This window comes from Cenococcum geophilum, assembly GCF_001692895.1.
Source record: "Cenococcum geophilum 1.58 unplaced genomic scaffold K441scaffold_14, whole genome shotgun sequence".
Classification (NCBI taxonomy): domain Eukaryota; kingdom Fungi; phylum Ascomycota; class Dothideomycetes; order Gloniales; family Gloniaceae; genus Cenococcum; species Cenococcum geophilum.
The window spans coordinates 1770487-1797205 of NW_027137572.1; the positions used below are offsets into that span (position 1 = coordinate 1770487).

Below are 26719 nucleotides of genomic sequence, written 5' to 3' on the forward strand. Positions count from 1 at the left end.
ATCCATTGGTTGTAGGCTTTTCAGTAATAAATAAAACATTTCCGACTGGGCTCTTATTTGATGGTCTCGTGAAATATTAAATGTTGCAATCACCCAATAGAACAACCAATCGGAGATTTTCGGATTGCAAATTACTACAACACCCCTTCATCGACACTAACATGCTCCCTCTTTGTTAAAATGGAAGCTGACTGTCTCGAGGCAGGCTTAAATTGGGGATCGTTACCTATCCCGGCCCGAAGAAGTATATTCCGAGAATCTAAATCTAAATCACTTCTGAAGGCAAAATCTATTGCTCACAGCGAGCGGATTCCGCCGAATCGAAGTAACACAGCCGTCCAGAATAATTAAGAGCATTTGTGCCAGCCCGGAGAAGGAGTATTACAATAGTTTAGAGGAAGCAAAGACGATTGCTTTAATGGTGCGTTACTCGAAACAATTACAGTCGCCACACAGAGATTGATCTTAATTCCTCTAGGCAGTTTAGGTTGACTATATTAAAGTATTTATACTTCTGCCTACTCATTTCTTTCGATAATTATAATTAATCTATGTTATAGATGTGTTTTCTCGTCCTACAAGGCGGTTGCAATGGCAACTCTCGACATCCGTCCACACTGCCACTTCCATCTTGAGAGCTTTGTTGACGCAAGCGCAGATTAGTGATTTTTTCTCAATCCCCCAATTCCACCTTTCGTGTCCCGATCGAACGCCCCGAATCTCACTAAAATACTATTATCTTCAACTGATCTTTCCTTTTATCAAAATGTGTCGTACACGCAATGTCCAGACTCTAGCTGGAGATGAGGATTTTCTGGATGACGAGAATCCAGCTCCCTCTTTCACTCCAACTCCTTGAGTCCCCAGAACAAGTGCTGAGGACTCATCGCTAGCTGTGGCGATCACGGGATTCAAATCCAACTCTCCCTCTTGAAGAACGGCGCCAAAGGCGCCACGAGCGGACAGCAATGCTCCAGTCCTTGTTCTACCAAATTCCTGAGCAGCATCGCAATCTTGTGCTTTCAGTGCATTGGTAGCACCCTAGTTAGAGTCTCGAACGCGCTATTTTCTAGTTCTATGCTACCGTCCATTTTGGCATCCAAGAAGCGAATCACATCAACCGATTCTGGCAGTACCAAGAGCAAATCTCCAATTCACGATCTAAGCCGGAAGACTTCATAGCGCAGCATCTTCCAATCTACGACAAAGTGACAAAGTATTAAAAAAGTTGGAAAAAGCCATGCTCACTTTACCTGAGGACAGGGCGACAAAGCTAGTGGAGTTGGTGGACATGGCCAGTTTATGGCGAGATGAACTCGCTTTGGTCAGACAGGTGGCGGATCTGTTTCCGCCCAACGTCATTGAGCTAATCGATACTTTAGGTGCTTCGGAACGAGTCGACAACTTGCTAGAGAGTCACAGTGATGGCGTGGACAAAATCGAGGACAAGTTCTTTGCCAGCACGGAGGCCAGAGAGAACAGAGAACCTCTTTTTTGGATAAGTCAACTATGCCAGTAGAGCAATCACATCGTTAGGAAGATTCATTATACCATGGTTGAATAAATCAAGGTTAAAGGACCTTTCCAAATAACCAGCAAGAAAAGAAAAGGACTCGTGATAAATTGACAAGCTTAAAAACAAAACACAAAAGACATAAGGGAGTACCTTACAGCAACTACTTCCACAATGAAGCATCAAGTTTACTCGTTCTATTATAACTCAATACACAGAATGAGCGTGAAATTGATCCCGTCCAATTCACTGTTTGCCAAAATCTTAATGACTGTCTTGCAGTTTCCTTCCCATCAATCCCTGACAATCCTATACCAAGCCTTTACTCTTGCAGGATCGGGCTTCATTTAATTGTTTGAGCCTCCATAAGATAATATCCAGCCATGATTCTAGCACAGGAGTTACAGTCTAAGGTATGAGTTCAAGAAGCCAGGAACGCCAAAGTGATGAAATGGAAGCAATTGTGACTTTCTTCCTTCCATTTTTCAATTCGCAAGCACTGAAAGAGAAAACTGTTTCGGCGAATTTCTAAACAAGCTAAGTCCACGCCACAAATATAAATATCCACGCACAATCCCTCTATAAATCCCCATCCTCTTTCCTCATAACCGACCATCATACTCTGGATCCCCGACTTTCAAACCCGCAAACACCAACACTAAAAACAAACAAACCATAATCCGCCGAACCCCCCGCAACCCAAACGCGCCCCCTAAACGCTGACCTCCCCAACCCCCCTACCACCACTACCAACACCAACAGCAGCACCCATCCCCTCCCCCTCTCTCCAGCTCCTCGAATCCCTCACCATCAGCAAACCCCTCCGGCACTACCGGCTCCAAACCCTCCACAAACCCTCCACACGACCCTCCGCGCCCTCCGGCCCACCCATGTCCCGCGCATTGCCGCCCGCGCTGCCACGTGGACGCGCATCGCGATACCGTAGGAGGTTGGCGAGCGGGCACATGGGGCGCGGTTCGCGGCGCGGGTGCAAACGCTCGCGGTGTGGGTGGAGCGGGAGAGGGCGGAGTGGGCGGCGGTGGAGGCGAGGGCCGTGGTGGCTGTGGCGGGGCTGGAAGAGGGGCTGAGGAGGGTGCCGGAGGGGGAGCGGGGGTTTTTGAGCGAGGTGTTGGAGGAGGGGTGCGGGGAGGGGTGGGAGAGAGCGGGGTTGGGAGGGAGTTGAGGGAGTTGAGGGGGTGGGAGGTTGAGAGGACGAGGGTTGAGGAGCGGGAGGAGGAGACGGAGATGGAGACGGAGAGGCTGTTTGCGGATGAGGAGCTTGATGGCGATGATGGTGGAGCTGTGCTGAGGCGAGTGCGACGGAGACTGATAACAGGGGTGGGAGATGATTGCGGAAAATGGCAGTTTGGGATGTGAGCCTTGGTCGATGAGCTGGCGGAGGGTTTCGCAGTCATTTCTCGATAATGCGAGTGTTGTTAGTGATGAGGTGGGCTTTTGAAGCTCCGCATGTTGGCTTTGCACAAGGGCCATCGGAATTGATACTAGCACCAAGGGCACAGGGCACTAAAATTTCAGCTCCCTGGGATGATTTGTAGAATACTGAAGTTCTTTCTTTGTAAGAAGATAAAGTGTAGGGTTTCAACTTTGCGAGAAATTTCTTGAAGGGATTAGGAAATGAGTTTGTCACGCAACAAGTCTTCCATCGCTATTCCTCTAAACGCTCACAAGCCTCGTCAGATCAAGGCATTGCCTCAAAATCTGTTCGATGCCTTGGAAGTTCAGACTCTAGAGATAATCTTTATTTTTAAAACAGCCACCCCTGAGAAGCCGACAGCAAGGGTAAGGGTATATGCCTGCTGCTCGAGAAAGAAGTCACCTCCCTTGACCATTCCAAGACGAATCTAGACCTCCGTGGAATGCAAATAATAGTAACCAGCGACCAGCGACTTCACCTAACGAACCTGGTTGCCAACGTGACTACTAGAACGAGTTGCCGGTCTAATTAGTCGACTTCGCTCCCGAAAATCGACTTCACTACTTCTCCACCCCTCGTAGCAAGAATAGAAAGTAGGGTATCACTCAACTGTGGAAAATCAGCAAAGGATTTTCAAGTGAAAATTTCTTTAAATGAAACGACTTACTCCATGTGTGCTCTCGCAACAACCTTGCAACCACACTCCGGCATCTTCACTAACCTTGCCCTCGGCAAATTGGACTCGGTAGTCCCTCGAGACCTCCCACTTCGCCCCTTCCCGAGCTCCGCCCTTCATCAGGCCCCGCGCATCACTTAGCAGCTCTTCATGCACATTTCTCGTGTAGCCAGTTGCTACAAATACGACATCTACGTCCATAACCTCCTCTTTCTCTTCACCCACGGGGGCACCAAACTCATACTGGGGGCTCTCATCTCGGATGTAAAGCTTCACACCTTCTGGAGAGGCTGAAAGGTCTTCAACCCGCGTGACGCTCCGATGGGGTAGAATTCGATGGGGCCACTTAGCTTCCTCGGCCGGACTACTACCATATCGAATACGCTGCGTGTAGATCGTTTCGTAAATTCGCTCGAGTAACCCGAGCCGTACAACACCGTAGTTTGTGTTGCGATCTTCGGCAATGGTAGCGGCGCGAAGACGGGGCGATTGGGCGTAGGTAGAGTCAACACGAGATGGGTTGAATATTTCGTTTACGCTGTGTGGCGGTTAGCAAAGAGTTAAACCCGAAGATAGCGAGTTGAAAATTGAGATATCAAAAGAAACTAACAATGGCGAGTCATCGCTTGGACGAAGCGCTGCGCCCTTAATGAGTAGGCTTGTTCGCGCATTCGGGTAGTGAGAGTGTAGATTGTCGAATATCTCGGCAGCACTCTGACCGCTTCCAACGACAGCAATCTTGTAGGGATGTTGAGGGTCCTTGAGTAGTTTCGGAGTGGTGTAATAAAATTGCGAAGAATGCGCGACTTTCGGGTGGCGTTGTGGAAATGGCTTCGGTATGCTTGGGCGGCCTCCCGCAGCGATCACGACGTGTTTTGTCTTCCTGGAGGTGATTTCACCCGTCCTGGTGTTCTTCGACATTACCACAAAGGTGTCGGTTTTTCCGTTGCTACGGGGTGATTTCTCTGGCATGATCTGGAAAACGTCTTGGTTGTATTCAACGACGTCTTCGAACCAGCCAGCGCACCACTGCATGTAGTCTTCGTATTCTATCCTTTGCGGGAGAAAGGTATTCAAGTTGGTAAATTCAACAAGCCGGTTGTTTTCATGCAGGTAATTGATGAAAGTGAACTCGCTTCGTGGATTCCGCAGCGTCGCCATGTCTTTGATAAACGTGATTTGCATCTTCGCGCCTGGGAGCAACATGCCTGCATGCCACGAGAACTGGCGCTGTCGCTCTAAAAATTCAACCTTGGGTGGACGTCCATGAAGGTTTGAGAGATCTGGAGAGAGGCCCGTCATATCTAATGCATCATGCAGAGCCACGGCTATGGCTAAGGATGCTGGGCCAAACCCAATGCAGACCAAATCGTGCAACTCGTCTTGGGCCGTGCGTTGCAGATGCGAGCGCCTTTTTGGAGTGTTTCCGTTCTCTACTCTTATTCTATTTGTTGCATAGGCGGCCTCTCCATCCCTTCTGTCTGTGCCACCCATAGAGAAGCTCTTGACCTTCACAAATGGAGACCCGGCATGAGGGGTCATGGTTAAGTCTTGATCGAAGAAATTGTGGCTGGTAGACGCTACTGTAGCTCCCAGATCCGTCAGTCTCACAACTTGCAGCAGAGGTTCTGACTGCGGAGGAAGCGAAGCCATTCCAAAGTCCGGAGGTTGGAGACTGGAGACTGGGGACTGGGGACTGGGGACTAGAGATTGGAGACTAGAGACTAGAGACTGGAGATTGGAGACTAGAGATTGGAGATTGGAGATTGCTTACTAATGATAAATCGTAATTAGAGAATACGGGCTAGGTGTCACAGTATAGCCGTTCGCTGTCAATGCGGAGGCATGGCGATGAGAGGGCGCAAAAAGAATGCTAAGGGAAGTGCAACCCTGAAAGTTGCCTGTCAGTGGCGCATACATGTGAGTGATGACACATTTTATCCTTAGACGCGGCTTCTTGAGCTTGCGATGGTGTAGATGTGGATGGAGGCTTACAGATGCTGCTCACGCTATCAACGAAGGACTTTCCATTGATGTCCAGTGCAGGAAACATCAATGTCCAGAGGATGTATTATGAATAAAGCGGATGGTGTCCGCTAGAGACGTCCAACCGGCTCGATCTGACACCGAACGTTGGCTGCCAGGAGGCGGACATGGAGGGTTAATCCTCATATTGGCGTGGCAGGCGAAGATGAAGTGACAATTGCTGAATAAAGTGTGCAGGGCGCGGTGGGACCCTGTCCATCTAATCTCCGGATCAGATAACTGGACCTTATCCTAGGCATGGGCTTGGACTCGGGCTTGGACTCGGACTTGGGCTCGGGCTTGGGCTTGGGCTTGGGTTTGGGCTTGGGCTTGGGCGATGGTCATGATGTTGGAAATTTTCTATTGGGGTGCCCCACAGAGCAATGGCGGGNCATGGCCGAAGAGACCAAAGTTGCAAAAACCGTCGTTAGCGTGGGATGGTGGAATGGGGATAAAGTTATCAGATCCGTCGCTTGCGTCATCACCGCCTCCGAACTTCGGAGGTATTTAGATCCGATAATACTTCGTGCCTAACACCAGCCCGGTCAAGGGGTACCTGGGTATGCCTTGACTGCCACGCCGATCCCCTGAAATCTGAGCCATGTCTCATAGCACCAGACCACAGAAGCCCGTCCGATCTATGCATTGTGGGCTCATTTAGAGTTGGGAACGAGCTAGCAAGCCAAGCTGATGGACCGTGCAAATTTCGTGCATAGATTAACATGGGCATCTTTCACTTGAGCTTTTACCACTATATAGCACTTGCACGGCATTAGACCGTTTTTTCTGGCAATCCACCTGCTACAACACCTGCCCGAATGGAGATAAAAGGCACAACGAGAGGCTTGATATTGGATGAATTAGGTATAGTACGGTGGTAGGGGGGCCTGTATAACCTCAATCGACGGCGTCCTTTTACTAACTTGCACACTACCTCAATGCGGTAGGTGGTTCGACGATCTATTACGCACGAGCTATAAGCCTGCTTGCTTGCTTATTCCCAACTCTGCGGCTCATTGCTTCCGAAATTCTCCTACCGGCATGTCTAGTCTAGTACCACACTGGCTAGCTAAAGAGTCAAAGCTAAAAGCGCGCACATATATTCACGCACATTCAGTCAATCTCTGCATCGGAAATGTCGGGAGCTGGGGGCGGCCAGAACACTGCATAGTTCTAGCTTATCTGAGAAACCATCACATATATCTTTCTATATAAGTTATATTACGTAGACGTAGAGCTTGCAAGAGCTCTGCGGAACAAAGCTTAGGGGGAACCATGCACGGAGCTCTGCACGAGGCTCTGCACGAAGCTCTGCATAAAGCTCTTCTTAAAGCTCTGCTTAAAGCCCTATTTGGAGCTCCAAAGCACAAACGCCTTTACAAAGTTCTATCCCTTCGCACGTTGGAGTCCTACACTTGGCGCCAAGCCTAGGAACATCGTACACACGGGCGCCCAACGGGCGCCTCTTATTGGCCAGGCCCTTATCGATACCGTAGGACGCAAACCAACGTGCGAAGGGATACAAAGTTGTTTACAAGGCCTTTAAATACAAGCCTAAATACAAGCTCTATATAGATAAGCTTTGTACAAAGCTTTACACGACGCTCTGCTTAAAGCTCTACTCAAGGCTCTACACAAGGCTCTGCCCGAAGCTCTGCATAAGGCTCTACTCAGCAGCAGACAGAGCGGCAGTGGGAGCGGTAGACAGAGCAGCAGTGGGAGTGGTAGACGGAGCAGCAGCTGGAGCAGTACCGGAAACAGGAGCAGCAGCAGCAGCATGAGTAGCACTAGGAGTAGCAGTAGGAGCTGGAGCTAGAGCTATAGTAGTAGCAGTAGCGGGAACAGTAAGTAGGGTAGGAGTAGAAGTGGTTACTAGAGTAGTAGTTAGAGTAACGGGCGGAGTAATAAACTAAAGTAGTAGCTAGAGTAATAATAAGAGTTGCAGTGGGAGTAGTAGTAGAAGTAGTAAGAGCTAAAATAATAGATAAAATGGTAATAAAGCGGTAGTTAAAATGGTAAAAATAGTAAAAATAGATATAGAAATCAGAGTAAGAGTAAAATAATAGCTAATAGAGTAAAAAGAGTAATAGTTAGGGTCAATTGAATATTGAAGCCTCGTTGATTGATTTGCAAGTCTGGAAAATGCTGTCAATGTGCCCTTCCAGATCCCAATTAAGGTAGATTGTGGGGCTTATCTGATCCGCCGTGATCGGGGGGTGAAGAAAGGGCGCAAGATGGTTGGCCAATCCATTCAGAAGGCTAGAGGAGGATTTTGATGCCAAGGTCACTCGCAGATTATCTGATGATCAGATATGCGTGCTCATGCAAATTCCGTGACCACAGTCTTTCCGTCTCGTGGGCCGTCTTTCCGCGAGCTCATACTGGAGACAATGATCCATTATTCCTTTCTGACACTTTCGACGTGAAAGTCGATAGTACGAACTGGGGTGTGCAACAACTTCCCCGTTCCTCTTTCCGACCGTCAATTTCCGGAAAAGCAATTATACTGGGGTTTTCCTAGAGTCAGTATGTTGTTTCAGCTCTAGCGTCACACATCAAGCCTCATTAACCTGTTCTTAAGAATCAGAGCACTCGTGCGTTGGTATTACACCTTGACCACGACTCTACGACGAAAACCGACCGTTTAAAGGCTCCGAATCGCTTTCTGCCAACCCAGTTACAGAAGCTCCGTCTACAGCTGTAAGATGCCATTCGTTGGGCGATTGTATTGAAAGCTAAACCAGTGCCAGCCAATATGGAGATGAAGCCAGATTTGGCTCTTTCAATACTCAATGAGCATCCAGTGCGCCTAGATGGCCCACAGCTTCTGCACCAGCTTGTTGAGACATCCCGCATGTCAAGTGACTGTGCGATCGACTTCTTGGAAAATGACGGCACGAGAAGAAAGATCTCGTATCAATCACTGCATGAACTGAGTGATGCCTTAGCAAAGAGAATTCGTCGATCTCTTCCAGACCAAAAACAAAACACTGCCGTTATACCAGTACTTCTGCCACAGTCGCCGGAGCTTTACGTCACTCTCCTGGCCATTCTCAAAGCCGGAGGGGCATTCTGTCCTTTGAATTTAGATGCTCCCGAGGAGCGTCTTAATTTTATCCTCCAGGATGTCTCTGCGTTTCTTGTGATCACAACATCTTCGCTGAAAGCTAAGATACCTCGCAAGACAAACTTAGAGATGTTGTACGTTGATTGTGAGTTACACCAAAATTGTATCGACTCCAGTTTTGATGAAGCTGTCATATACCCAATGGAGCTAGCATATCTTTTGTATACCTCGGGCTCTACAGGCGTTCCGAAAGCCGTGGCAGTCTCTCATTTTGCGGTTACTCAGAGTCTCCTTGCCCATGATCGTCACATTCCCCAATTTTCGCGCTTCCTTCAATTTGCAGTTCCAACTTTTGATGTATCTATTTTCGAGATATTTTTTCCTCTGTTCAGAAGAAGCACTCTCGTTGGCTGTACTCGGCCGGAGATGCTTAACGATCTGCCCGGCGTAATTGGCCGAATGGATGTTGATGCAGCTGAGCTTACGCCTACTGTTGTGGGCAACTTGCTTCGGGGCCGAAAAAGTGTTCCAGGATTGAAGTTGCTTCTCACAATTGGAGAAATGCTTACGCGGCCAATTGTAGAAGACTTTGGGGGCAACGATACCAAGCAGAGCATACTTTGGGGAATGTACGGTCCTACAGAAGCTGCTATTCACTGCACCCTACAGTCAAGCTTTCAATCTGATTCTGGAGTTGGTAACATTGGGTTCCCACTTGATACGGTCTCAGCTTTTGTTGTTGCCCCTATTTCTGAGCAGTCTCCAGCTACGCCAGAAATTAAAGTGTTACCACTCGGTCAAACCGGAGAGCTGGTGATCGGTGGTGCACAGATCGCTGAAGGATACCTCAATCGCCTTGTGCTCATGGAGTCCGCGTTCATCTACCACCAACATTTCGGTCGTCTCTACCGCACTGGGGACAAAGCCAGAGTACTTCCAAATGGATCTCTTGAATGTCTAGGCCGCGTCGTATCTGGACAAGTCAAATTACGAGGTCAGCGAGTTGAGCTTGGCGAGGTGGAACAAGTTGTATTCAAACTTGACGGTTGCTTAAATGTGGCCGCCAGTATTACTGATGACATTCTTGTGGTGTTTTGCCTCGCAGATTTAGCCAAGATCTCCCGAAAAGATGTTATGGAAATTTGTGAGCGCTGGCTTCCTGCATTTATGGTTCCAGGAGATGTTGTTCTGCTTGCCGAGTTACCACAACTTCCTTCGGGGAAGGTCGACAAGAAAACGCTAGAGCGGGACTATATTCAAAGAAAAGAAGCCGCCGATATGGAAATGGAAGGAATTTCTGACGGATCCAGAGATGAGATCCTTAATATTGTTCGAAGCGTTCTTGGTAGGAGCATCACCTCTTCAACATACTTGCCCTCTGCTGGCTTGGACTCACTTCGGTCGATTCGAATAGCATCCCTTCTAAGGACTTCCAGTTATCCAGTTTGTGCAACTGATTTATTGTCCGTTGCGGATGTTAAATCACTCCGCTCACTTCTTGGAGCCCAGTCAAAAATCCGAAACAGTGAGGCTCATCTACAATCAATACAAAATACCTTCAGTTCTCTGAAAGAAGCGGTTCTTAAAAGCCCGGATTTCCAAGATTATTTTCAACATATCGACGACGTTGCACCTTGTACACCTCTTCAGGAGGCAATGATCGCGGAGACCGCGATTGACCATACTTCATACTGCAATTGGGTGGAAATCGAATTCGTAGATTCGTTTAGCTTTGCAGATCTCAGGGGGTTCCTAAACACTCTGGCAGCAAAGAATGAGATTCTCCGATCCGGATTTTACAGTGTGCCACATTTTACTAAATCCTACGTACAGATCATCTGGAAGAATTTGGAAGATACTCAGATTGTAGAAACTACTCTATTCTCTCGAAATTATTCCTTGGAATCCCCTCAATCGCTTCTTCGTCCGTTGAAAATTCAGATCGATATCTCTCGGGGTAGACCACGTGTACTCTTTCAGATACCGCATCACTTGTATGATGGTTGGTCCTTCGACCTGATCATGAGGGATTTGAGCAATCTTTCCCTTGGAAAAGTCCTTGACGACCGGCCTCAGTACAAAGAAGTAGCGAGGTACTATGCTGCAATCAGCGAATCCCAGGAATATGATGCTTCGAAGGTATATTGGAAGGAGCTGCTGAGTGATTACCGCCCAATGGCTTTGCCTAAATTTACTGGCAGGCTACTTCCGAGCACCACAACCCATTCCACTGCTCGGACTTCCGTTATAAACTTGACCCAGCTAAAACTCCGAGCAACTGACCTCAGCGTAAATCCACAGGTCTTTTTTCAAGCTGGTCTAGCATATCTTCTAAGCTCTTATATTGGCACAACAGATATTATCTTCGGAACAGTTTCGTCAGGCAGGACCATTCCGGTCCCAGGAATTGATGAAATTGTTGGTCCATGTATCGCTTCCCTACCACTTCGGGTTTCACCGTCACACCATGGGACAGTGAAGAATCTATTGCAAAATATCCACAATTCCAACAGGGAAATGATCAATCACTGCACCATCCCATTGAAAGATATCAAGAGCTTTTGTGGACTTAAGCCAGGAACCCATTTATTTGACGTGCTATTTGTCTGGCAGGAAACACTGCATAGCCGTGAAATTGACAGGTCCCCCGTTAAGCTGATTAATAACGCTGACCAGCTTGAGTTCAAGCTCACGCTGGAAATCGAGCCAGTTCAAGACGAAATTCTGGTTAAAGCAACATACAACTCATCTATCATCCCAGAAAGTCAAATAAATTTACTATTTTCACAGATTGACGAACTCGTTGAATACTTCATGTCACATGATGACGCTGATCTACATCAGGTTACAGATTGCTTCAGTAAGCCAAGTCTTTCTATTGCCAATCCGAAGCCGAGGAAGTATTGCTTCGACTATGGTCCGGCTTTCTCTGTAGAAAAGTGGGCTAGTGAGTGCCCAGAAAGGCCTGCACTGAAATTTAGCTCGATAATCGGGGGTTCGATAAAGGAAAAAGAAAGCCTCACATACCGCGACTTGAACTGCAGAGCTAATCGGCTTGCCAACATGCTACGAGACAAGGGTTTTGGAGCTGAAGAACTCATATGCGTTTTCATGGAGAAATCTATTGATCTGTACGTATCGATCCTAGCTATAATGAAGCTTGGTCTAGGATACCTTCCAATAACCCCGGAAACACCACTCGAAAGAATTACGTGGATCTTGAATGAAGCAAGGACTGTCGTCTGCTTGACAAAAAGTACGACCTCAGGTCTTCTTCCGAACACTGGATCGTATGCGGTATTAGATTTGGACATACTCGATCTCTCAGAGTATTCTGACCAAAACTTTGACATACCTTATCGAGGATCCAATCTTGCATACGCCGTATTCACCTCAGGGAGTACAGGGACTCCAAAGGGGGTCCTTGTCACTCAAGATAACCTTATGAGCCATCTGCACGCGCTCGACCAAATATATCCAGCCCCAAAAGGCTCAAGGTTGCTCCAGTCATGTTCGCAAGCGTTCGATGTTTCCGTTTTCGAGATATTCTTTTCATGGCATGTCGGCATATGTCTGTGTTCTGCGACCGGGGATGACGTATTTCATGATTTTGAAAGCGCCATTAATCAGATGGGGATTACCCATTTAAGCCTTACCCCGACGGTTGCCAGCCTCACTCTTCCCGATAATGTTCCAACAGTAAAATTCCTTGTTACTGCCGGAGAGCCCCTGACTGAACATGTGAGAAGACATTGGGCGAACAATGGCTTATACCAAGGTAAGAATATATTAGCAAGGTACGAAATTCTTGTTAACGATTGGATAAAAGGCTACGGACCTTCGGAAACTACGAATATATGTACTCTCAGACCGCACGTCGCCGCTGCAGATCTAATCAACAACATTGGACCACCCCTAGCAAACACCTCCGCGTTCGTAATCCACCCAAATAGCAGCCGCTTGGTTCCTCGAGGTGGTGTAGGTGAGCTGTGTTTCGGCGGGGATCAGGTTTGCCGTGGGTACCTCAACATGTCCGATTTAACCGTTGCAAAATTTATTGATCATCCGGAATATGGCCGTATTTACCGCAGTGGTGACCTTGGACAACTCCTCCCTGACGATTCAATACTCTTTGTTGGTCGCTCGGATGACCAGGTGAAAATACGTGGTCAAAGAGTTGAGCTAGGAGAAATCAATGCCTCCATTCTGGACTTTGATTATGTGCGCGATTGCGTATCTATTGTGATTGATCATAAGGGTCAGATCCAGATGCCACAGAAGCTTGTCACGTTCTGGGTGCCTTCTGATTCGATGTCCCAGGACTTCTGTGTTCTGCCCTCGAAAGGGCAAATATCTTTAACTATTTCGGCGACTTTCAAAGTCCTCATCGCTAGACTACCCACATACATGGTTCCGGTGCACCTGGTACCAGTCACTAAAATTCCGACGACACATCAATCAAAAGTTGACAAACGCAGGCTTGTTGCAGCTTACGGGGATCTTACCACGGCTTACCTGGAATCTGTAGCTCACCATACCACAGATATTGACAACTCTGTAGAATGGTCTTCGCTTGAGCAGAATATTGCCACAGCTCTCTCGCAAGTAATCAGGGTATCAAAGTTGGATATAGGACGCAATTCTTCGTTCTTCGGCCTTGGCTTAGATTCGATTTCAGCGATATCTTTCTCACGGTCTCTAAGAAAATTTGGTATCATTGATGCGCCTGTACCAATTATACTTCAAAATGCCACCATTGCTCTTTTGGCGTCCAAGATCTCAGCACCTGCTGTACCGCAGATGCCAATTCATGAAAGGTCTAGGTCAGATGTTCAGCAAGCCTTCAGCGAGGATCTACTTTCACATATCCACTCCAGTTTTGGCAAATATCGCCGGAATATTGAGAAGATTTTACCTTGCACACCTTTACAAGAGGCAATGCTTTATACTGGCGATTCCGTCCAAACTTCAACATACTACAACAGGATGATATTTGATATCGTTGGGGATGTAAAGCGCCTCCGGAAATGTTGGGTCGCTATGTTTGAAAGACATGAAATATTACGGACCTGTTTCTTTCCTACCGATGATTCCCGATATGCGTTCGCACAAGTGGTTCTTCAACACAGAGATCCCGATTGGGGCGAGATCACTCTGAGGACCGAAAACCTAGATCAGCAAATCGAGAAATATGTTGCAGACGCTCTTTCTGCTCGCTTGGGCTCCAATAAGCCACCTGTGCGCCTTTCTGTCGTTACTATTGGCGATTCTAAGCTGCTGCTCTTTTGCTGCCATCATGCACTGTACGATGGAGCCGCAATTGCTCATTTGCTTCACGAGGTCGAAGAACTATACTATTGTTCAGAGCTTTTGCCACCTGTCCCTTACGAACCTTATTTGGAACATATGATTTCGCTAAACTACGATGAGGCTGATCGCTTTTGGAGCAGTAAGTTGAGCGGATTTGAGCCATCATCTTTCCCTGATCTTACTGGGAGATCAACTATCTCCGGAACGGGTTCTATGACTTATGGGGTACTCTCAAAAACGCTACAAACCCCTTTCAATGATATCTTGGAGGGTTGTCAACGGATGTCTCTCTCACTGCTCTCCATGACGCAGGCGGCCTGGGCCAAATTGCTTCTCTCTTATCTTGGGGAGAGCGATATATGCTTTGGTAATGTTGTCAGTGGACGCACTATTCCCGTCGACGACTTAGAAAGGCTTGTGGCACCATGTTTCAACACCATTCCAGTGCGAGTCGAGATTGTTCCGGAGAACAATAACTTGGAGTTAATGCAAAGACTGCAAGAGTCAAACCTAGCATCGTTGCCGTATCAACTAACACCACTCCGACGTATTCAATCGAATATATCTCATAGAGGAAAACGCCTTTTTGATACGCTTTTCATTTTGCAACAGACCCGCGCCGAACTCGACCACAGCATCTGGGTGTTAAAAGAAGATGTTGGAAAGATGGATGTAAGTAACCCATATTCATCTGAATAGAGCGCTAATTGGAAAATAGGTACCATTGGTCTGCGAAATTTCGCCAAATAAATCGCAAAACTCTCTTGAACTGACACTCCATTACCAACAGTAAGCACCTTGACTATTCTAATTATATCTGCTCAGTGCAAATTCTGATGGTGATGCTCTAGCTCACTCGTTCTGGATGATGATGCTAAGCTCATTGCTGATACTTATGATTACACATTATGTTCATGTGTTACTTCTCCCTCAGCATCGGCCATTGGTGCTATCAATTTTCCGACACGACTGCTTTCCACCAGTAATTCGGATCTCTGTTATTCCAGTCTTGCGGATGGCCCCTTCCTCCATTCCAATTTCGAGCGCCATGCTGCGATTCGTCCCAATGCGATCGCGCTTGATTTTCAGTATGAAGACGGCAGCAGAACATCATGGTCATTCAAAAAGCTAAACGAAGTATCCAACAAAGTCGCTCATGCTTTGCTGCAGCTTGAGATCCAGCCCGAGGATGTCGTCCCAGTATCAATGCCGAAGTGCCCCTTCTTTTATGCTAGCATCCTTGGCATTCTCAAATCTGGAGCAGCATTTACGCCCGTTGATCACCGTCTGCCAGAAGCGAGAAAAAAATACATGTTGAATGAGCTTGGTTCAAAAGTCGTTCTTTGCCTCGATGGGAGTTCTTCATCTTGGAGTGGAGATATTCAGTGTCTGAACATCCCGACACTCGGCCATTACTCGAAGCAAAATCCTGTCATATCTAATCTAAAGCCTGACAGCTTGGCATACTGCTTATACACTTCAGGCTCTACGGGAAAACCTAAAGCGGTCAGTGTGGAACATCGCAATCCCATTCAGACTATTGAAAGTTCTAAATTGATTATACCGTGGACGCACGAGTCACGAATCCTCCAGTATGCCGCTATAACTTTCGATATGTGCTATTATGACTGTTTCTTAGCTTGGTCTTTCGGATTCTGTCTCTGTAGCGCGGAGCAATCAACAATGCTGAACGATCTTACAGGAATCATCAATTCCATGGAAATCTCGCTGCTCGATTTAACTCCTTCCGTTGCCGTGAGTCTCGAGAAGGATGAGGTTCCTTCTGTAGAGTTTCTATACTGCATAGGCGAGGAAATGTCACCCGACATTGTACAACGCTGGGAAGGAAAATGTGTGAACTCTTATGGTCCCACTGAGGCCGCATTTTGCTGCACAATATTTCCTGTCAGTAAAGCAGTAAAATCTGCTGTCATTGGCAAACCATTTCCATCCACGTCTTTCATCGTCCTCTCCAAGTCTGGTGGTCGTGATGTGCCAGTTCTCGGTGTTGGCGAGCTACACATTGGTGGCTCTCAAGTTGCTCGTGGATATTACGCAAATGATGAGCTCTCGCGATCTAGGTTCATTGAAAGAAATGGTGAACGTCTCTATAAAAGTGGAGATATGGTTCGAATGCTAGCAAACAACAACTTTGAATTCCTAGGGCGTGTAGACGATCAAGTTAAAATTCATGGGCTTCGGGTAGAGCTTGGGGAAATCAACCATGTTATCCAAGGCTCCCATGAAAAGATCCTCAAAGTTACAACACAAATTATCCGCGGTTCGGAAAGTGCCAAAGGCCAACTCGTTGCATTCTTGGTCACACGAGTGCAGGAGCATAGTGCACTCAAAGAAGACATTAAAAACGGAGCGCGACGTGCTGCCGCGGAACAGTTGCCTCCATACATGATACCCCAATTTTTCATTTTCATCGACAACATCCCGCTGTCTGCCGCTGGTAAGGCTGATAAGAAAGCTTTGGCCGAAATTTTCCGAACATCCGAAGAGATCAACTTTGAAGTTACTAATTCTCCAGCGGAACATGGTAGCGATTGGAATCATGTTGAGCAGGAGATTCGAAAGGCATTCTCAATGCTTTCGCGGATACCCTTAGAGAAGATAAAACGTAAGACAACGATTTATCAGCTCGGTCTGGATAGCATCAGCGCAGTACAGCTTGCGTCAAGACTCCGAAGGAAAGGGTTCCAAGTATCTGCTGGAGACGTCTTCGAGCACCCTAATTGCGCGGATCTTGCTGCCAAGTTGCAGGTATCCTCAACTCCAAAACACAGTCAATCCCTTGATTTCGCGGCATTCGATCGGCAGTTCCGCAATGAGATCTGCGAATCTTACAATCTGAAGCCCACGTCTATTGAATCGATCCGTCCGTGCACCCCTCTCCAGCAGGGCATGATCGCTAAGTTTCTTCATTCAAAAGAAGGATTGTACCATAATTATCTGCGACTTCGAATCGAGCAAGATCTTGACGCTTTTAGACTTCGTTTTGCATGGAAATCTGCTCTCCAAAGACACGAGATGTTACGGACCGGTTTTGCTCACATAAACCATCGCCAGTACTCTTTCGCCATGATCCATTATTCGGACTCGGTCATAGATATTCCATGGGACGGCGACGAAGAAAATAATATATCGGAAATCGAAATTAGACACTGGATTCGGCGCTCAGCTGCTAAAGCGTTGAAATCTCTTCATGAGCCACCGTGGCGCATACGGATTGTTCGGAATGGCAACATTTCTTCTATCCACTTAGCGCTATTCCATGCCCTTTATGATGCTCAAAGCATACACATTATCCTCCGCGATGTAGCTGCTGTTTACCATAACCAAATTAAGCTGTCTCGAAAGCCAATCGAACCAGCGCTCGGGGAAATATTGAATGCCGCGACAGCGGACGGTGACGGCGATGCACGACGCAGATTCTGGGAAGAGAAGACGAAGGATATGGTTCTAAATCGTTTCCCAAACATGTTACCCCTAAGAACCAAGTCAGCAAGCATCGACGTGGTTTCCAAGCCTTGCACTAGAAGTCGATCCGAATTTGAAGCGGGCTGCCGCATCGCGAATATTTCTATGCAAGCTGCAGGACAAGCCGCATGGGCCCAGGTACTTTCTGCATACATTGGTGAACCTGTAGTCACATTTGGTGTAGTTCTTTCCGGTCGAACGACTGAAGGTGCTGACTCGGTTGCCTTTCCTTGTATAACGACTGTGCCTATGACCTGTCGTACTGATCAAAGCAAGCGCGCGACCCTGGACCAAATCATGAGCTACAATTCGTCAGTTCAGAGTCACCAATTTACTGCCCTGACCGAAATACAGCGTATAGCTGGACATCCCGACGTGCCATTGTTTGACACCATTTTCGCGTACCAGAAACTTGCGACTCGTACCGATGTCGATTCGCTATGGAAAGTTGTTGATGAGAGGGCAACTGTTGATGTGAGTCAAGCTGATTTAATTTTCACGTATTCGCTAACCAGAACAGTATCCCATATCTATTGAAATGGAACCACTTCCAGAGAACAACCTTGGGTTTCGCATCACCTTCGCCTCCAGTATCCTACCTCGGGAACAGGCATTGCTACTTTTGGACCAGATCGAGACCCTCTTTAGCGAGTTTATTTTCTGCGCCGAGGAAGAGATCGTTACTGCTATTGAGAGGACTCCTCTATTGTACTCCATAACTCCCGCGAAAAGTGTCGAGATCAACTCGGAAGTCACGTTGCTGCATCAATTCGTCGAATATAGCGTATTAAAGCATCCACAAAAGATTGCTTTGGAGTTTGCCTCTGCTCTACACGAAGGTAAATTCGTTAGTCAGTGTTGGACATACAAAGAACTCGATGCTGAAGGAAACAAGATAGCCAATTTGCTGTTGAAGAATGGAGTGAAGCCAGGGAGGCTGGTAGCTATATGTTTCGATAAATGTCCCGAGGCGTCATTTGCCATACTTGGGATACTCAAAGCTGGCTGCGCTTTCGTTGCGGTGGATCCAGGATCCCCGAGTGCACGGAAATCTTTTATTATCAAAGACTCAGGAGCAGATGTGCTGCTGTCTATGAGGAATCAATCCCTGGACCTAGAATGCCACATTGAAGTGCCGACAGTCAATTTAGACGATATCTCCGAAATCATACTGACAACGAAGCCCGCACTGGGATGTATTATCTCCCCACAAGATCGCAGTTACTGTCTGTATACATCAGGGACGACCGGAACTCCTAAAGGCTGCGAGCTTACTCATGAGAATGCCGTGCAGGCTATGCTATCTTTCCAGAGATTGTTCTCTCCCCACTGGGACGAAAACTCTCGGTGGCTACAATTCGCATCCTTTCATTTCGATGTCTCGGTTTTGGAGCAATACTGGAGTTGGTCTGTCGGAATTCGCGTCGTATCAGCACCTCGGGACCTGATCTTTGAAGATTTACCAGCATCTATCAAACAGCTAGAGATTACTCATATCGATCTGACCCCTAGCTTAGCGAGAATTCTGCACCCAGATGACGTGCCTAGCTTATGCAGAGGAGTATTCATCACTGGTGGAGAGCAACTCAAACAAGAAATTCTCGATGTCTGGGGCCCCAAAGGCGTCATATACAATGGGTACGGACCTACAGAAGCAACCATTGGAGTGACGATGTACCCGAGGGTTCCAGAAAATGGTAAGCCCTCTAATATTGGCCCACAATTTGACAACGTTGGGTCCTACGTTCTCCAACCCAACACAGATATTCCCGTGCTCCGTGGCGCTGTCGGAGAGCTATGCGTATCGGGAAAACTGGTAGGAAAAGGCTACTTGAATCGTCCCGAACTCACAAAGGGGCGGTTTCCCTTCCTTGAAAGATTCGGAGAGCGGGTATATCGCACCGGAGACCTAGTCCGAATTCTACACAACAATTGTTTCGATTTTCTTGGCCGCGCTGATGATCAAGTCAAGCTTCGTGGACAAAGGCTGGAAATTGGAGAAATTAATATCGTCATCAAGCAAAGCTCTGATACCATTCTTGATATAGCTACGCTTGTCCTCAAGCACCCGAAGCAACAGAAGGAGCAACTTGTTGCCTTTATCGTCAATTCATCATCGTCTAAGCTGAAGGAGGAGCCGATGATCTTGCTGGAGCACACAGGTCACCTGACCATGATTAAAGAACGCTGTCAAGATAGACTTCCCGGATATATGGTTCCTACCCATTTCGTCCTGCTTACATCTATGCCCTTGTCGACTAACAATAAAGTGGACGCCAAGATGCTTAAAGGGCTTTATAATTCGCTTTCTACTGAAGATCTTCAGCTTCTCTCTGGTCTATCAAATGACCAATCTGATCAATGGTCTCAAGAAGAACAAAAGATTCGTACCGTCCTAGCAAAAATGGTCCAAGTCGATGAGGACAGCATCAGTAAATCGTCAAGTATATTTGAACTTGGCTTAGATTCTATTTCCGTCATTGGTTTCTCTAGAGAGCTCAGGAACGCTGGGCTAAGCAACGTCGAAGCTTCTCTAGTAATGAAAAGTAAGTGGAATTGTGACAACATAAAGTAGTTTTCTTACACTTGCGAATAGACTCATCGATCAGTCGCCTTGCTAAATATCTAGCTTCTCGAAGCAATTCAAAATTACAGGATCCTGACTCAATCATAAGTGCAAGACAGGCGATCACTGCAGTGCAGCAACGGCATAAGAGCACAGTCATAAAGGCATTAGGTATACAGAAAGGCGATGTTGAGGCTATTTCACCTTGCACTCCATTGCAGGAAGGGATTATCTCTAGGTCCCACGAGACCTCTAAACCGCTGTACTTCGGAACTTTCCACTTCCAGCTACTCGATGAGGTGGAAGAATCAAAATTGCGCGCAGCGTGGGAGACTGTTTTCAAGTCTACCCAGATCTTGCGCACGTCTTTTTTAGCCTCTGAAGATGGCTTTCTTCAAGTCGCCCTTCGCAACATTCCTCTTCCATGGGAAGAGTACTCAATCTCCAACACCGCCGAAATGGATAGTTTCCTTGAGACTTGCCGAGATAAATGGTCGAATCAGAACAGGATTAATTTTCACAGACCTTTCGAACTGGTTATTGTGAGATCGCCACTACGAAAAGTCCTCGCCGTACATATTCTCCACGCTTTGTACGATGGAAATAGCCTACCAATGATCTTCGAGAAAGTCTGGGAAGAATACCACTCGAAAGATGGAATTGATTACGGTCCACCGTTTCAATCAGTCCTTGCGTATGGTCCTTTGCGAAGGGCTGAGGCGGCCAGGTCTTTCTGGAGTGCACATTTGAAAGGCGTGTCTTTCCAACCATCTCCACGTATGATATCTGAACCCCAGCAAGTTGAAAGCGTTGTCACGAGGAAAGTCGGCGAGCTCGAAGGGTATGAAACTGTTAGACGGAAACTCAATGTGACAGATCAAGCTATTGCACAGGGTTGTTGGGCTGCGGTTCTGCAGAAGCATTTTGGCGGTGCCGTAACGCAAGGAATGGTGGTATCTGGGAGATTGATCGACTTTGATGGTGTAGAACGCATCATAGGGCCTTTGTTCAACACAATCCCATTCCATATCCGTTTCAGCAATACCGATACGTGGGCATTAGTCGTCAAAAGATGCCACGACTTCAACACTTCAACAATCCCTTTCCAACATACCGCTCTCCGAGATATTATGAAGTGGGTAAAATGTACCCCAAGTGAGCCACTTTTTAATGCGCTATTCGTGTTTCAAAAAGGCACAGACGATATAAGGAGCTTTGCCAGTAATGACATGTGGCAATTGATCGATGACGTCTCTCAAGCGGATTATCCAATCGCTTTTGAGGTAGAGCAGAAGGACGGTGGAACCTTGAATCTTACAATAGTTGCACAAGGTCATATATCCGACTCGAAGAGCTCCTCCAGGTTACTTGAGGAGTTCGAAGAGGCTTTGAAGGCCCTCCTTGACAACCCCGATTCTCTCATTTCGGACTCTGTAGGAGAAGTTCGTGGATCAACCATGAGCAACGGTATCTCAGAAGGAACGAATGGCCGGTTTGAGAATTCCTCAAACGGTATTGTTGATTTTGAATGGACAGCTGAAGCCTGTTGCATACGAGAAGAAATTTCCATCCTTGCCAGCGCCGAATCCGATGAGGTCAAAGCGCACACGTCGATATTTAAATTAGGATTGGACAGTATCGACGCAATAAAGCTTTCCTCAAGGCTCAAGAAAAAGGGCATCGATCTCTCTGTCAGTCAGATCATGCGGAATCTCACAATCGAGAAGATGACGCTGCAAATGTCTCATCACTCTTCGATCAAAACTCCTCCCCCTTCAGAGAGTACCCTCAAAACACAGCAAAAGTTACTTGAAAACTACTTCCGCAAAAACGGTCGGGATATGGACAATATTGAATGCATTTACCCCGTTACTCCACTTCAAGAAGCCATGGTTGCCGGAATGATCTCGTCAAATTTCACAAGGTACTTTAATCACGATGTTCTAAAGCTATCCCGCCAGATTGACATTCAAAATCTATGGAATGCCTGGAGTACAGTCATAGATAATTCTCCTATACTTCGAACTTCGTTCATCGGAATAGACGACCCAAGAGTGGAAGGGCCATTTTCCCAGGTTACCTACAGACGTTCTGGAGTGACCCGGAATGAGGTCAATATCAGTGAGTTGAATGAACTCACTGATTTATTCGAAGATATTCGGGAAAGAACTGTCAGAGCAGGCGATCAGGCCAAACTGCTCCAGCTCACTCTTGTTCATACTCCCACAGATAAGTACATGGTGCTATCGATTGCTCATGCTATCTACGACGGCTGGTCGTTGAGTCTTTTGCACGAAGACGTGAGAAAAGCCTATGTCGGTGACCCCATATGTCGGAAGCCGTACGAGAGAGCCCTTGAAGAGATTCTAGATTCATCTGGCTCTGAAGCTCATAGTTTCTGGCAGGGTTTCCTTTCCGGTGCAAAGAGCATCGCGTTTCCTCACAGACAGCGCCTGCAAACTCAATCGGATGAAAAGGTCCACCGCGAAGAACATATCAGCTGTATCCCGGCTAGTACAGTCGGATCGTTCTGTAAAATGCATGGCATTACATTACAAACGCTTGGGCAGACGGTCTGGTCATTTGTACTTGCATCCTACCTACATACCCTGGACGTTACATTTGGGTCCGTCTTGTCAGGTAGGGACAGCGCGGAAACTGCTGATGTCCTTTTCCCTACCATCAACACCGTCGCAATCCGTACCATTCTATATGGTAGTCGAGGAGGAATGCTTCAGTATGTACAAGAAAACTTTACCAGTATTCGTCAGTACCAACATTTCCCACTCCGCAAAGCCCAAGTGTTGGCAGGTTCCCCAGGGACAGCTTTGTTCGATACGCTTTTCATCTACCAGAAACGCCCGGAAGTTATTGCAGAGAGTACAGAAAGCTTGTACAAATCAGTCGGCGGTGCTTCCGATGTAGAATATCCAGTCTGCGTGGAGATGGAGATTATCGATAATAAATTGATATGGCGGTGTGCTTGCAAAGACGAGGTTCTCGAATGCGATGGTGCGGAAGAGCTGTTGGACAGGTTGGATATGGTACTAAAAAACATTCTGGACGACCCTGATGCTGCCACTCTTGAGATTGGCTCAGACGGCACAATAATTTGTGGCCTTCCCGCTTTCACAAGCAATTTCAAGGATGCTGGTAGAGGGGCCGATGATAACTCCAATGGTCATGCTGTAGCTCCTCCCTCTTCAATCTGGTCGCCTACCGAGAGGACTATTCGTGAGGTACTTTCGACAGTATCCAAGGTCCCTGAGAGCCAGATTTCAAAGAATATCACAATGTTCCACCTAGGCCTCGATTCAATAAGCGCAATCAAAGTCTCTGCTCTCCTAAGGAAGCGGTCAATTAGACTCGGTGTAAGCGAAATGCTTCGAGCCGCTACTGTTGAAACGATGGCACGAATTATCGATGAACGTAGCTCAAGGACCGCAAAATGCGAGGCAGATCCCGAAGTCACTCTCTCCGAAGCATTGAAGAAAATCGACAGGACTGAAATCATCTTGCATGCTGGGATTTCTCCAAATAGTATCGAGAAAATATTACCAGCTAATTCTGGTCAAGTCTACATGCTCTCTACCTGGGAGAACACCCAAGGCGTCTTGTTCTATCCAGAGTTCAAGTATCGAATGGCTGATTCTGGAGGTGTGGATTCTCTTCGTAAATCGTGGAAGACTCTCATCGCCCAGAACGCTATACTCCGAACATGCTTTCTCGGTACTGGAAACCGAGACATTCCGTTCATCCAAGCCGTACTTCGCGAAGTTGATGAATCATTCCATGATATCACTGGAAGCGCCCAAGACGGCGTGCGATACTACATTGAGCAACACTCCCAACGTCAGCCTTACGCTTCTCTGTTTGTACAAAGATCAGATGGAGACTGGCTCTTAACTCTGAAGATACATCATGCCCTGTATGATGGTGTAAGCCTTCCACAACTGGTTCAACACTTCCAGGATCTCTGCACTAGTACCAGAAAACCGCCTCCCCAATCCTCAGCTTTTACTAGCTTACTTTCCATGAGCATGGGAGAAAGCCGAATAAAACGGAAGGTTTTCTGGACTTCATATCTGCAAGGCATTTCTGGTAGAAGTTTGATTCAGCCAGATGACGCTAAGCATGCGCGAGCTGAGCATTTCCTACCAAATGTACTGCCGGATATCAAAGATCTTGATGAGTTAGGAAGAAAGAATGGTCTCAGCATACAATCTCTCTTTTTCGCTGCTTACGCTCGACTCTATGCAGCTCTCGTTTCTAAACCCGTAACTGGGCTTCAGACTCCGAGTTATGGGGATGTCATTATCGGGATATACCTTGCCAATCGGTCCCATGCCATCGAGGGGCTTTCTGGGGTTGCAGCACCCACCGTAAATCTAGTTCCGTTACGGGTGAAGGTACCTCTAAGGAACACTTTGCTAGAATCCGCGATACGCATTCGGAGTGATCTGCAGGACATTGGTAGTGTAGAAAACTCTTCGGTCGGGTTATGGGAAATAGCAGACTGGACTGGTGTGAAGGTCGAGACATTTGTCAATTTCTTGAAGCTTCCTGAAGGGGACGACGATAGTACTGGTGGAATTAAAATTCGAGAAGAGTGTGCGGACTTGACCGAATCATGGAGTCGGGTTGTTGAACCGCCTATGCAGCAGTTTGTGGAACCGGATGAGCTGAAGGAGAAGAATATAGTTAAGGATGCCTTCTTGGTAAGTTCGAAATCGGGAAGTTGGCGGAATATTGTGCTAATTTTGGTAACTGTAGCATACGATTGACGTCGAGGCTACAGTCAGGAATGGCTCTTTGGATGTGGGTGTTTTCTGTCCAATAAGCATGTTAAGCTTAGAGGGTGCGGAGAAGCTGGTATTCAATTTACGGAAGGACTTTATGCATCTCTTTAATGATTGAACGATAAGAGCCGGCGTGAAAAAAAGCGTGGTGTTTCCTTCAAAATAATTACTCTTTATATTTGCTGTTATGTCACTTTTGGAGGTTATATGGTCCACATGACTTCCGATAGCGAGGTGCATGATATCGGGCACCGAAAATAGATCAATCACTTTCCGTTTATTTGACAATTTCTAATGTTGTATGAACATAAAAATGTAGTATTGAATCTAGAGGAAACGCATATTCACTTACGCCCTGTACACTGGTGATAGTACAATACCCAAAAAACGATTGTACGCAATGCTCCATCGTCCAATTTGCAGGACAACGTAATTTTGTATGAATGGTTTCAAGCCTTCAACCGTGCACCTTGCAAATCCTCCTGGGCGTCCTTGAGAAGGAAGCTGCGCAGTATTCAGCAACTTGTCAATGCAAATATCCAGGGCAAAGTTTCGAAGGGGGTACTTACCTATACCACGCTATTGTTGGCCCAACTGTGCCTAAATGCCATAAACTATGTGCATCGATCATGCCCCACCAAGGCGGGAAATCTAATAATTCCAGACTCATTGCCATGACTAGCCACGCAACAATCAAGCCGGGCCACATCGCCCATGTCCTGTTTAGTTTCTTGTACTGTATATAGCTGAAGCCACTCCACATCAGGTTCTGCACTATGCCCACAGCTACATTCGCCGCCATATTGTAGGTGTAGTCCCAGCTCCATAGTGTTAGGTACATCACGTGCGCAGCGTACAGCGACAGGCAGAGGAACGTCCACACCCGCAGCACGCTTTGCTTCATCGGATCGCGCCTATCCAACCTGAATATCCTGATTGGTGTGTAGTATAGCCCGTACAGCACGCTTGCGCCCGCGGCGAAATAGTCTAGCTTCTCCGTCAGAGGGAAGTCGCGTGTGTGGAAGAGCATACTAAAAATCCAGCTCGCCAGCCCAAAGTATCCGAAGAGAAGATAGTATTTACGGAGGGTATAGGAGGCGGGAATGCTTTCGCGTAGACGAGACATGCCGTAGTCGTGTGCGAGGTAGTTGAAGAGAGAGAAGATAACGGAGAAGGGCTCCTGCATGCCTAGGAATCGGTAGAAGGGCCATTTGCCGTGGAATTGGTATACGGGATGCATATAAGGAGGGTCGCGGGCTAGGCGCTTGTCTGTTACGATATGCTGGCAGGTGTAGTCGCATTCTGAGGGGCAGTCCCAGAGGAGAAGGCGGTGCTGGAAGGCTGGATGTTATATTAGAGGATTTGCTCGTTTGAAGCTGATAAAGCTTTGCATACGAATCGGAGTTGGGTCATTCTCGCAATTTGCTTCCTTGCAAACCTGCGGCGGGGGTGAGTGCGTGCTCCCTTCTTGAAGGGTTCTCTTGAACTGGACAGACTTACCTTTACACATTCACGAAATTCGGGTAGTCTGTCGCCGAGCGATGCCTGAGCAGTGCCTGCCAGCGAACAGACTACAGTAGCAGCAATAAGATGCCATAATGAAGGTGAACGAATCTTCATCTTTAGCCGCTGTCCTTCTCCACGGATTGTGTGCTTTCCACGAGGATCCTCCGCTCCGTAAGTCTTGGCACTAGTCTTGGCTACACACAACCCGGAACGAACTTTAACGGGTTTCTCCACTCCCCAAAAAATATTTGGACCCCAGTGAATTCAAAAGACAAAAATCGACCGGTAGGGGTTCACCCCTAAACCTCTCGCATGTTAAAGCGGGCCGTTTTCCTG

The 26719-nt window shown here is 47.2% G+C and overlaps 3 protein-coding genes across 3 annotated transcripts; 1 reads left to right on the forward strand and 2 right to left on the reverse strand.

Annotated features, from left to right (window-relative positions):
• Nucleotides 1-3476: 3476 nt before the first annotated feature.
• Nucleotides 3477-5118, reverse strand: K441DRAFT_553788 (L-ornithine 5-monooxygenase (L-ornithine N(5)-oxygenase); the record flags this gene model as incomplete). Its single annotated transcript, XM_067643195.1, has 3 exons — nt 3477-3557; nt 3616-4162; nt 4235-5118. 3 exons carry the CDS (start codon nt 5116-5118, stop codon nt 3477-3479), a joined length of 1512 nt encoding a protein of 503 aa, XP_067505739.1.
• A 3274-nt stretch (nt 5119-8392) lies between these two features.
• Nucleotides 8393-25156, forward strand: nps5 (putative siderophore synthetase). Its single transcript, XM_067646371.1, has 7 exons — nt 8393-12494; nt 12546-14698; nt 14745-14815; nt 14878-17986; nt 18033-20058; nt 20109-24796; nt 24852-25156. The coding sequence occupies exons 1-7, from the start codon at nt 8405-8407 to the stop codon at nt 24993-24995; spliced, it is 16281 nt and encodes a 5426-aa protein (XP_067505740.1). The 5' UTR covers nt 8393-8404; the 3' UTR covers nt 24996-25156.
• K441DRAFT_657629 (Per1-like protein) lies at nt 25128-26518 on the reverse strand. Its single transcript, XM_067648214.1, has 4 exons — nt 26378-26518; nt 26273-26315; nt 25447-26218; nt 25128-25381 (listed from the first exon to the last, which is right to left on the reverse strand). Exons 1-4 carry the CDS (start codon nt 26495-26497, stop codon nt 25327-25329), a joined length of 990 nt encoding a protein of 329 aa, XP_067505741.1. The 5' UTR covers nt 26498-26518; the 3' UTR covers nt 25128-25326.
• Nucleotides 26519-26719: the final 201 nt, after the last annotated feature.